At 36.6% G+C, this 12,110-nt stretch overlaps 1 protein-coding gene and 1 long non-coding RNA gene across 2 annotated transcripts; both read right to left on the reverse strand.

The window, feature by feature from the left end:
* Window positions 1-6,990: 6,990 nt before the first annotated feature.
* LOC131638736 (protein STRUBBELIG-RECEPTOR FAMILY 8-like) lies at window positions 6,991-8,506 on the reverse strand. The gene is made up of 2 exons (XM_058909291.1): window positions 8,187-8,506; window positions 6,991-7,272 (listed from the first exon to the last, which is right to left on the reverse strand). The coding sequence occupies exons 1-2, from the start codon at window positions 8,432-8,434 to the stop codon at window positions 7,245-7,247; spliced, it is 276 nt and encodes a 91-aa protein (XP_058765274.1). The 5' UTR covers window positions 8,435-8,506; the 3' UTR covers window positions 6,991-7,244.
* A 77-nt stretch (window positions 8,507-8,583) lies between these two features.
* Window positions 8,584-10,021, reverse strand: LOC131638737 (uncharacterized). The gene is made up of 3 exons (XR_009294753.1): window positions 9,961-10,021; window positions 8,960-9,241; window positions 8,584-8,881 (listed from the first exon to the last, which is right to left on the reverse strand). It is a non-coding gene; the product is annotated as an uncharacterized LOC131638737 (long non-coding RNA).
* Window positions 10,022-12,110: the final 2,089 nt, after the last annotated feature.

The raw sequence follows: 12,110 nt of genomic DNA on the forward strand, positions 1-12,110 counted from the left end.
GTTTTGGACAAGACTACCTGGAGAGGTAAGAAATTATTTGATTGCTTCTGGATTGTCTTTGAAGAAAGACTTGGAATGAGGTACTAGAATTGTATATGTTGAGATTGAATCGTTGATACGATCGTATTTGCGCTGTAACGTGATGATAACATCCTCTTGACTATGAAGTGACCTGAAAAGGCAGTGTTAGTTTTATGCAATGTTATGATGCATGGGTCATGTAATGAGATTCTCAAAATAAATGAGAATTATGCATATATGCCGGTCCCACACTGCGGAGCGTAAATAGTACAGGCGTGGGAAGATTAATTATGCAACAATGCTCCTTGTACGATACTAGTGACTTCCCGAATATCAGAAATTTTGAGACATGCCCCTTAATCTGAATGAAGGACCTTTAGAGAGAACTCGAGTTTCACCATGTCTTGCCTGATATGCATTGCCCCAGTGTTTGAATTCTTGAAAGATATGCCCTTAGTCCATAGGATTCTTGGTTGTATGCCCCTGTTTTAGGAAAACCCTCTGAACGTGTTTTCCTCATTCAAGGGTCTTTATCAGGAATGATCGTCTTTGATTAGACCAATTTTGAGGTTTCCTTGATGCTAAGTGTTGATTTGAATGTGAAGCAGATGCTTTTCAAAATGAGTCATGCATTTCGCTCGCATCCCGACAGACAGTGATTTGTTGAGTACTCAGAATGAGATGATGTCTTCTATAAGACTACCTGAAGAGGTCCTTGGGAAGAATGGGAATTTGTCTTAAACAAGATTGCGCTTTAAACAAAGCTCAAAGGGATATGTTTGCGCAGATGGTCAAAAATATTCCTATAGAGGATAAAGACTGTTTTTAAAGAAAGTGGGGTTTTAAACAAAACTTTAGGAAAAACATCTTGAAGAAGATTACCCTAGAAAGGATGGTGAACTGCCTTAGAGAAGACTTTGTACTTTAAACAAAGTTTGACAAGTTTCTATAAGAGAAGTTTGAATATGTCTTAAAAAGGCTAACTGAAAAAGTTAAGAGATGTCTTACAGAAGACTACCTAGAAAAGGTTCTTAGAAAGGAACATGTCTTAGAGAAGACTATCTGAAAGGGTTTGAAAATAGAAAGGGTAAGAAGATGGGTCTTAAAAAGACTATCTGAAAAAGGCTCCTAGAAAGGGTAAGAAGTATTTGAACATGTCTTAAAGAAGACTACATGGACAAATTGAGAAATATCCTATAAAGGTTCCTGGAAAGGTTGTGAGAGTAGCATTGACACCATCTGATACTGAGTGACCTTTGCAACATGCCCCCAGGTGATGGACTTGCCCCATGGGCTATTCAGCGTCCTTGAGAGATTCCATGGATCTTGATTAGATTGCCCCATGTAAATGGGATAATGACGGGTTATGCCCCGTGTACACATTAGCCATCCCAGTCATGCGTAAGAGGTGTTTCTTCTTTTGACAAGCTTTTAAAGCTACTTCGTCAGTCAGTAGGATTTTTAGCCATTAGCCATGCCCCATGCAACTTCTCCCTGATGTTTAAACATTTGAATCTACATAGACGAGTGTACTAATAATGAAATTCATAAGATGCGAATGCATATGTTTGTCTTGAAAGTTTAAAAACATTTTTTGAATAAAACGAAGTTTTTTTTTTTGTAAGAAAGTGATATCAACTCAAGAGTTATAGTAGACCTTAAGGAGTCGGGATACCTTTGGTAACGATATGCTTTCGGACTAACCATGCTTCAGTTAGGACTTTTAAGGGTTGTAACGTGGTCTGGTTCACGGTTTTAAGAAACAAAGGATAGAGGCTCAAAGTTTATTTGTACCCATCCCCAATCTTCGTGACGTTCTCCAGTCCTACGCTCAGTTAACTATGCATTTAGTCTCCAAAAGAATTCGGGGAATTATGACATTGACATTTATGATGGTTCAAAAACCAAAGGTTTATCTGCAAAGGCAGTCATTCTCCTGTTTTGTGATATCTTTCCTTTTGTCGAAGGTACATAGTGACCTCTTTTCGACTTTGTTATCCCTAACTTTTGCCTGAACTGTTCATTTTAAAACTACAGTCAGCGGGATGCCCCAATTTTGCCTAAGTCTCCTTAATAAGTTTTGACTTAGCAGGCCTTGCGTTGTTTTTTCTTTTCTTTGCGGACATTGACTGCCAAGCTTAATTATGACGGGGAACCATCGGTGCTTATGTTCAAAGGAACAACTTGGAATAATTAAGTTAACTGAGCAGCTACCCTATCCCCGGTTATGTATGAAGGGTTTTATTTTATATGAAGGAAAACTCCTACTTCTTTAGGCTCAAAGGGGTTGACAAGGGATTAACATCCTTATATCTCCGTTATTTAGGAATTGAAACAGTGCCTGTACATCGTCAACACGGTCTGTTCGAAAGCGTAGTGTATGAAACTGTGGTATCGTTTTCGTCATTCTCCCTCTAAAGGCGTACGACTTTTAACGAGAGTTGAATATCACAAATGAGAAAACCGAGTAAAAACACAGTTTTAAATATAGTGAGAACACTAGGAATGAATCAAGACAAACGTAGGCAATGCATTAATGATTATTGTAAAGTACACAGCATATATCGTAAGACCAATGTTTAAACAAACGGAAATAAATTGCGAATGAAAACAAAACTAATGGTCTAAGAAATCCTCCTTCTAGCCACCTATGGCATTAGACTTGTGAGGATCTTCGAACTCAATGAGCCCTTCTTCGATCAAATCTTGGATCTTGTGCTTTAACGGCCCACAATCCTCTGTATCATGGCCAGGACTATCTGAATGATAAGCTCACCTAGCATGATGCTTGTACCCAGGAGCGGGGTTAGCTGGAGCTGAGTATGGAGGTAGCAGAGTTACCAAGTTCTGACTGAGCAAACATTGCAAAGCTTGAGACAGTGGCATGTACAACGGGGTGAATGATCGTTTTGGCTTGGGCCTCCAGGTACGTTGGCCACCCTGTTGCTTTTGCTGATCCTTTTGCTGTGATATTGGGGTCTGATTACCCATGATTGCCCCCACAGTATTGGATTCCTTTTTTCCGTCATACGGCTTCTTTGTGTGATAGGAACCTGAGGGTGCCCCTTGTATCTTCCCATTTTTGATTCCATCTTCAATTCTCTCACCAATGACTACCAAGTCCGAGAACCCTGAAGATATGCTTCCGACCATCTTGTCGTAGTACGGTCCTTGCAAAGTGCTCATAAATATGTCCACCAGTTCTTTTTCCACTAGGGGAGGTTGGACTCGGGAAGCCATTTCCCTCCACCTTTGGGCATACTCCTTGAATGATTCATCCTTCTTCTGTGACATGTTTTGTAATTGCATCCGATTGGGTGCCATGTCCAAGTTGTACTTGTACTGCTTCAAGAATGTGTTAGCCAGATCATTCCAGCTTCTGATATAGGATTTCTCCAGTTGCATATACCAGTCAATAGACGCTCCGCTTAAACTTTCTTGGAAGAAGTGTATCATCAGTTTTTGATCATGAGCATAGGCAGCCATTTTTCGCACATACATGCGCAAGTGATTCCTCGGACACGTGAGCCCTTTGTATTTATCGAAGTCTGGAATCTTGAATTTGTGTGGGATAGTCAAGTCTGAGACTAAGCTCATTTCGAAGGCATCCACGTCGAAGACATCGTATCCTTCTACCACTTTTAGTCTCTCTTCCAGCGCCTTGATTTGTTCACTATCCTTGGAGTCTTCCCTAGAGTTGGGATTAGACTGTTGCGTCTGCGGTGCTTGGTCTGTGTTGTCCACCTCTTGCACTCCGTATTGTAGATCCAGGTAATCATCATCCCTAGGGACATTGCTAGCAGGAATGCGAACTGTGCGGGTTGTCCCTTTCGTTTGTGGAGTGGGGACAAATCCTTCTTGGGAAGTCTCTCCTTTCTCTTGGAACTGTATAGCTCTCCTGACAGATCGGGCCTGAGGTTTTTCCTTAGCTGGGCCAAAGCCTGAAACAAATCCTAGCAGCGGGTTTTCATCGTTAGGGATCTCATCCTGAACCAGGGTATCCCCAGACTGAACCTCTTTTGCTTTTTCTTGTTTATCCAGGAGGGCCTTCATGAATCCTAGCATCTGAGTCATACCTCCTTTAACTTCTTCCATACTAACCTTCAGTTGATCCACCTCCTCACGAAGAGCGGCTTGATTCTGTTCCAGCTGATCCATTGATCTCTTTTGCTGAAACCTTGTTTGATAAGACGGTCGGGATGTTAGGTTATCCTTCCCAATGGTCCCTTGTTCTGGAGATAGAAGAGAAATCTTCTCTTAATGCCATGAAAATGATGTGTATGTCATGCATGATATGCATGATATCCTTTTTCTTTCTTTGTTTTTTTTTTAATAAGATATGATGCAAGAATATACATGATGCATGATGAATGGAAAAAAGAAATAATAAAAAAAAAGGATCAACACATATATATACATATAGCACATAATCACATAAGTTCATAGGTTCGACGTAGCGGCTCTTGGGAGCCAACCTTTTTATAGGGGGTTCTAGAAGGTCTCATGGGGTCGTTCGTAGCCTCTGAGACTTTTTGTCTCTTCGGATTTTAGAACAACTCATTTTATCCATGAGGTTCGAATTTTTGGGGTAGGTTCTCGGAGAGATCAGCCAAGTATCCAGTCCTGCCCTCAACAAAGTCAAGCCTCGTTTTGGACATTTCCGAATATCAACCCACTCCGAGTGGAGTTATCAATGAGACTCGTAGGCGATTCATGTCCCCTATTGATCTCAAAGTTAACTCCCACACTTAGGGTTTTAACACGACACGATATCCAGCAGTGCATATAAAAATATAACAGACAATAAAATATAAATATATTCACATAAGCGATTAGATATAAACATATCCTAAATAATTAAATATTTTTAGGTAAAAATAAATAAATAAACAAAATTTAAAAAAAATAATAAAATAAAAATAATTACAAACCCTGAAAAAAAAAGCACGTTAGCCAAACCCTAAAAAAAAAGTTGCCAAACCTAAACCCTGCCAAAACCTAAAACCTATAGGAGCATAGTATTCACCATTTAAGTTATCCCCAGCAGAGTCGCCAGCTGTAGCAACCTGCCTAAAAATAAAGACTTAGAGTCGCCACCTATTCTACCAAGGCGAATAGGAAACCTACGCAGTCTAGAGATCAGGGTAAGATACTATATTCAGGTCGAGGGAAGGTGTTAGGCACCCTCAACCCTTTCCTAAAGGCTAACATCTCAAAGATAAAGGTTTATGGCAAAAGATAAAGAAAGATGACAGACAGTTAATAGAGTTGAAAGGCTAATTATATGAACATGATTAGAGTTTGGAAGAGGGGGACTCGCCTTGTTGCCAAGTGCCTACGTACCTCCTTAGGGAGGATCAGAGTCTACGTAGTTCGGGGAAGGGTTGTACGCCCTTAGAGTTAGAGTTTAAATGGTTTGAAGGCTTTTTGACTGGCCTGTCGTAGTTTGAAATTGTGATTTGGAAGGCATTCTGAATTGCCTAGGATAAAAAGCCGTAGTTTGATATCGAAGTTTTGAAAGGCTTGAAAAGTGTTTTGAGGTTTGGGCGTACAACCCTGATTTAATTTTGCACTATTAACCGCAACGATCAATAGATTCAATCGCCATAGTTAAAAGATTTGGAGTTGTACCGTTACCAATTTTAATCAATTGATTTGATTATTACTAATAGCAAATTAGGATATTTTTAATAATTTTTAATAATTAATGTGCATCGTTACCCCTCGTAATCGATTGATTCGATTAAAAAGAATAACGAATTTGAAGTTAAAATAAGAGAAAAAAAGTTAATCATCACAACCAATGAGATGGTTGCAACCATTTAACCAAATATGATTTAATTGTATTTTAATTAAATAGCATTTTAATTAAAATTATTGTTGCCCATAACGATTAATCGATTTAATCGGAACGAACAACAAATTGACATTTTTAATATTATTATCATGTACTAATTTATTTATAAAAATAAATATTATTACATAAATAAATATATTAAAAAAGATTAATTAAAATAAATAATTAATTAAAAATATTGTAGTTTATTAGGATTGGGATTTGATGTGGTTGTTAGTATGGTGCATGATATAGGGTATTAAATCTGGGGCGCTAGATCTGGCTTAGGGGAGGATTGAGAGTCAGATTGAGAGGGTACATGGTGAAGTCTAGGGTCAAGGGTGCACTGGATCACGTTTAGAAAATCAGAAAAAAAATATGAAAGGGCCAGGGATCGAACCCTGGACCCCTAAGACAAACACACGCGCCCCCCACCATTCCAACTATGCAAGCTATTCGTTTAGCTAATGCAAGCAATATATATTATATAATATTAACAGACCCATATGGAAACAGGCGCGAAAATTCAAATGAACCGGTCACGTTCTGACACCTCATCATCTTCCCCAATGATCCTGCAAACAAACTACACATATTTGCTACGAATAAGTTCATAGCGATTTAACCTGAATAATAGCGATTAGCCCGTGCTTGACCAAAAACATTTCGCGCACTATGCCATAAAAGCTATTTAATAGCACTTTCTTTTGTTTTTGGTAGCACTTAAAAGTGCTATTAACTGCGCCGCTATTGTAAATGATTTTGTTTAATAGCACTTTAAAAGCGCTATTAATGTGCCCGTTTTTAATAGCGTTTTCACTAAAACGCTATTGAAGTGGAGTTTTTTTGCGCTTTATAGTACATTTTTATTTGATTTTGATAGCACTTTCAAACAAAATGCTATTATAGGGCCCGTGTTTGATAGCACTTTCAAAAAAAGTGCTATTATAGAGCACATATTTGATAGCACTCTAAAACAAAACGCTAATATATGACACATGTTTGATAGCACTTTCAAACAGAGCGCTAATATATGACATGTGTTTGATAGCCCTTTCTCTTAAAAGTAATATCATAGGATGTCTTCATGAATAGCAATCTCTATGAAATGCTATTATAATACACCTTTATTTTTATTTTTTTGCTGTACACAAATCCACTTGTTTACAAATATCATAATATTTTAATGTACTAAAAAAGGAGGGCATTTGCATAGCCAAATTTGTATATGCATGCATTAATTCCAACTAAGAGTACTTCAATCCTAAAGCAAACCATCCTTTTCTCTAAACAAAACATCTAAAAATATAAGGACAACAAAACAGGACCAAGTAGTATCCACACTTCACGAACCAAAAGCGCCGAACTCTCAAATACAATCACTTAGCTAGGCAAAATAACTGCTTCTTCTTTTCCTGTATTATAAAAGGAATATATTGATTATGTATTGTACAATAAAAATCAATTCAAGATATATAGAATAATTAAAAATTTACAATAAAAACTAGTACCAAGTTTGATAGGCACCTCCCATTTCCTCTCAGATAGTTCTACACTAAATTGTGTATAGGCACCTCACATTTCCTCTCTCAGATAGTTCTACACTAAATTGTTTGTCTAGTATTACATATTGTTTTGATTACTTCTTCATGCTGTCATATTTATTCAACTTCAACTTTAGTCTAGCAGCTGAAATTTTAGTCTAGTGCTGAAATTGGTGAAGTAGAAACAAAGTGAAATTTTAAATAGTACAATTTACTTAGAGAATAACATGGAGCATGCATTGAACCTAAACTATAAAGTATGAAGTAATTTAACTACATGACAAATTTGGTTAGTCTTAGCATGAGATAAAATGATTAAGAAATTACAGCCATGACACTTAATTAAAAAAACACATGTAGAAGACTCGATATACAAATTGGTTCACTACGTAGTATCCACAGTAATCATTTTTATAATAAAATATGAAAACGATGGTCATTTTAGAATACTCCACCAATTTACAAAGAACAGTAAATGATATACTCTGGTATACACAAATAACTCACCAATTTGTTATTTGAATTTGTTTTTGTTCTCATAAACAATTAGGTACTAGAAAAAATGAAAGTGATGGGTATATGCTTACCTTAGGTAGACACCTATTGTCTCTTAGAAACAAAATACATGACATAGACAGTATGGTTTGATAAAAAAAATTATTTATTAAATACATGACATAAGCATGATTCCAATTAAATAACTTTGTGCAAGTACCTGATTAACAAAACATATAAGTGTTTATCTTATAATGACTTGTGTATTTTCTATTGGGTATGATACGTACTCTAAGGCCCGGGCTGTGCCACTGCCAAGAGCTATCCGCAAACAGGCATTCCAAGGTAAAGCTTTACTGCTATCTTCAGCAAAATGGAGCATGTCGTGCAAATTTCCATTTCCAATATGTTCATAAACTAGAAGTCGTTGGCCATGTAAATTTCCATTTCCAATATGTTCATAAACTAGAAGTCGTTGGCCATGTTCTGCACAATGTCCAGCCAGTGTAACAACATTTGGACGCCGCAAGCGTGACATATTCGAAATAGCTTCAAGAAAATTACCTTCCTCTTGTAAGGACAGTGTTGCGTTGTCAATCTTCTTAACGGACATTATATAAACAAAAGGAAAACTCGTAACTATTAGGATATTTTTACATACATAACAATTAAATTCTAAAACCAATAGTATGAATGTGATAACAGATGCAAAATCAAAAGGTTACCTTCCCATTTGGAAATTCAGCCCGGTAAACTCGACCAAGAGAACCTTCACGGATAATAAACTCTTGGCTGAAGCTATTAGTTGCACTCTAGAGGGAAGTAACCGTGTACGACAGGGAAGTTATTGGAGACCTCATCTGCCTTACAGATCCACTTTTTGCAGGCATCCTATCCATTGTCACGTTTTCTGAAGGAGGACGGGGTTTAAGATCTGTAATAACATAAGCACTTTTCACCCTTTGCTCCTGCATCTGAGGAGTTACTGCTCTTGGACAAAGAAACTAAATTACATAATCATACCACATATTTAGATTCCATAAGCTAAAAAGTGGGAATTTACCGTTAACGATTCCTCCAGGAGGAAGGCTTCCATTATAAGTTCTTGGACCTTTTTCCTTCCCTTTTATTTTTCAGATACAAAAACAAGAGCAACTAGCAGAATAGAACACGCCAACACTAAGTCTAAAAAAATTTCTACAATGGCTCCCACAAATTCTCCTTTATAGCCATCAGAAGTAGAACATTGTGTTTTAGTATGTGAACCTGGCCCGGAGTGATGATTACTTTTACGATGTTCACTAGGTGGGGGCGAAGTAGATTCTCCTTTAAAGGAACTGTCTGCCTGAAATCAATATGAAAATATGAAATTAGTGTGAATGGTTGTTGCAATGAAATATTGGGATGCAACATAACTTAAATCTCAAATATGATTAAGTCAAATGACAACTTAACTTTACTTTGAAACACACAAATGTGACACTAACTATACAAATATGTTAATATTTCAGTGGTATCAAAATAAAAAAAGTTAGCAGTTGAAATAGTTATTTTTTTTATTCTTTCCTTCATCAACCAAACCCAAACAAGAAACATGGTTTCCTCCTAAAGCTACATTTTGTACATCTAACATCGTTGTGGATTCTAGTAACTTGGGCACTAAAGAATAATTACTATTTTGAACAAACCTCTCATTCAAAATTCCTACAAGGCAACCAATTCCTCCACCCCATATTATTACATCCTTCAATACATTGATACTGTTATTTTCTACATGTGGTGAGGTAGGATCCATGATCAATCTATATGGTAGAACATGTTTCTATATTGATAAAGAATAAAAGACATGTAAGAAACCTGAGTAAATTGAGAGGTGTCATCTAGATGATCGAGATTTTTCTTTCGCGCCAGACTAATAACACAATTTTGAACTCCTTTGCAGCTTATTAAACTAGTAAAAGGTTTTGGTTTGTAAAATAACTACCAAGGCAGGTTTGCCAAGTTTATAAACTTTATTCACTAGTAGATAGAAAGTGTACATACACATAAGGCCAGAAAACTTACAAGGAAAGCGATACTCAGTATTTCTTTCATTTATCCAACTTCAAGTGTTTTAAAGCATACCTGTAGCACAAATTATGACACAGTTAGGATGAAATCATCTTCATGAATTTGCAACATTTAAGTTTCAACAAAAGAGAATGTAGAAAGTTTCGTCCAGCCTATACGAATTCAACTACACACTTATCTTGATCTAATTTTACTTCTACAAGAAATCCCTAATTTGAATTTAAGAACCCTAATTCGGCCTCCAATGGCCGAATGCGTTTTATACCCTAAAAATCAAACCTAACCGCCCAGAAACATTCAGAGCTTCATGCTCGATCAGAATATGCAATCAATTGGTAATAATAGCGCACGAATTATGCTAATCGACCATGGTTTTAAAGTTACATACCTCGGTTAATTGGAGGGTTATCTGGGGGTGTTGTTGCAGAGAAGCGATCCAGACACGTTCTAAATCACCTGAGGGAGCTTTTGGAACCTTTGAATCTCTTTGAAACCTTCTCAATCTCTCAAACCGATTTTGAGTTTTTCTTGCAAATTTTGACTCTTGAGTTCTTGCCTCTAATCCGAATCCTCAACCCCTGTTCGTGTGTACCTTCTCCTCTACTTTTAGGGAGTGCATTAGGTTTAAAAAATAACCCAAAACTCCCCTAAATCCAATCTTGCCATGATTGAGAAATTTGATTTTGTTCTTGATTCATAAGTTTCCTATTTTGGCCAAAATTGCATCCATCTCTTTCCAATTAATTTGCCACAAAAATATATTATATTTTAGCATTAATGTTGATTGGAAATCACCAAAATATATTTTCTACCAAAATATTTGATTTCCCACTTATTTAAATCATTAAAAATCAATTTTAAATGAAACAAAATTGTGTAAAAATCCAATAAAGTGATATAATTCGTGGCATATGTTTTGGATAACTTGTGAGCCAAGTTTAAGTCATAAAAGTATGGGCCTATTTGCAACAAATCCAATTTGAACCTTCTTATTTCACATTTTATCTCCAAAAATCAACCAACTTTGATCAAGCATATCTCACTCAATTTTTAAGCTATGAGGGAGTTCTAATACTTTTTGCAAACCTCAAAGTGTCCTCTACAAGCCACTTTGGAACATATTTTTCATTCGGAGCTTTTATCCTAATCATATCTTCTTTGACAAAAAACTGCTTTTGAAGGATGCCTGAAAATGACTTGTAATCTTTTGCATCATACCTCTCAAGTGAAGCATTTCTAGCCCTGGCTTGTGAGAGACAAAGTTGTAGGGAATCCAATTTCCTTCAAAATAGACTTTGAGTGGGGAATTTTTGATGTTCCATGTGAAAGTTATGCCCAGTCAAAGTTGGGTTGACTTTCTCCTAAGAAACCCTAATTTGAACCTTTTTGTATTTGTTCATCTCTGAGTTTCTATTAATGGAATCATGATCATTCTTTGATCAAATGATGGTTATGCACCTCTATACTTGATGTTTGACCAATGATCATAGGTTTGAATCATGCTTTGATTGTAGTTAGCCTTTAGGATTGGATCAGTTGACTGTGGATCTTGGGATTGTTTGAGCAAAGCTTTGGAATTGAATCTTGAACTTTGAATCATTGTAAATGGAATATGGAAGGCAAATTTTGGGGTATGACAACGCGTAGAACACAATCCTACCAAGAAAAGAAAGAGACGTTAGTGATAAAGGTAATAGTATACATATTCCGACTAATTTGCTTTATTCAATTTGTACCGATTGTTTTATTCAATAGTATAGTACTTATTCAATTTTGGTGCATATTCTCGTTTTGTACATAACTTTTGAACCATGTATCCGTTTGTCGACTTCTTTACATGTAACTATACTATTTTGACGATTCTGGAGCTGCTCATGCACTTATCTTTACATTTCGGGACTGTTTTTTTATCGGTTTTGCTTCTGCCCGTAATCAAAAGTCGGGCTTAGGGTCTGAATTTCGGAAAACCGACTTTATTTTTGAGTCCGTGGGGACGTTTTATCATAGCCGTGTAAATTTCGTTCAATTCCAACAACTTTCTTTTTTGACGCTTATTTTGATTTGTACCGATAGAATTTCCCGATTACTTGTACATGCATGGTTTGACTTCCATTTGACTTGTATAGATTGTTAGCTTATTAATA

The sequence above is a fragment of the Vicia villosa genome, unplaced genomic scaffold (genome assembly GCF_029867415.1).
Source record: "Vicia villosa cultivar HV-30 ecotype Madison, WI unplaced genomic scaffold, Vvil1.0 ctg.002396F_1_1, whole genome shotgun sequence".
In the NCBI taxonomy this organism is placed as follows: domain Eukaryota; kingdom Viridiplantae; phylum Streptophyta; class Magnoliopsida; order Fabales; family Fabaceae; genus Vicia; species Vicia villosa.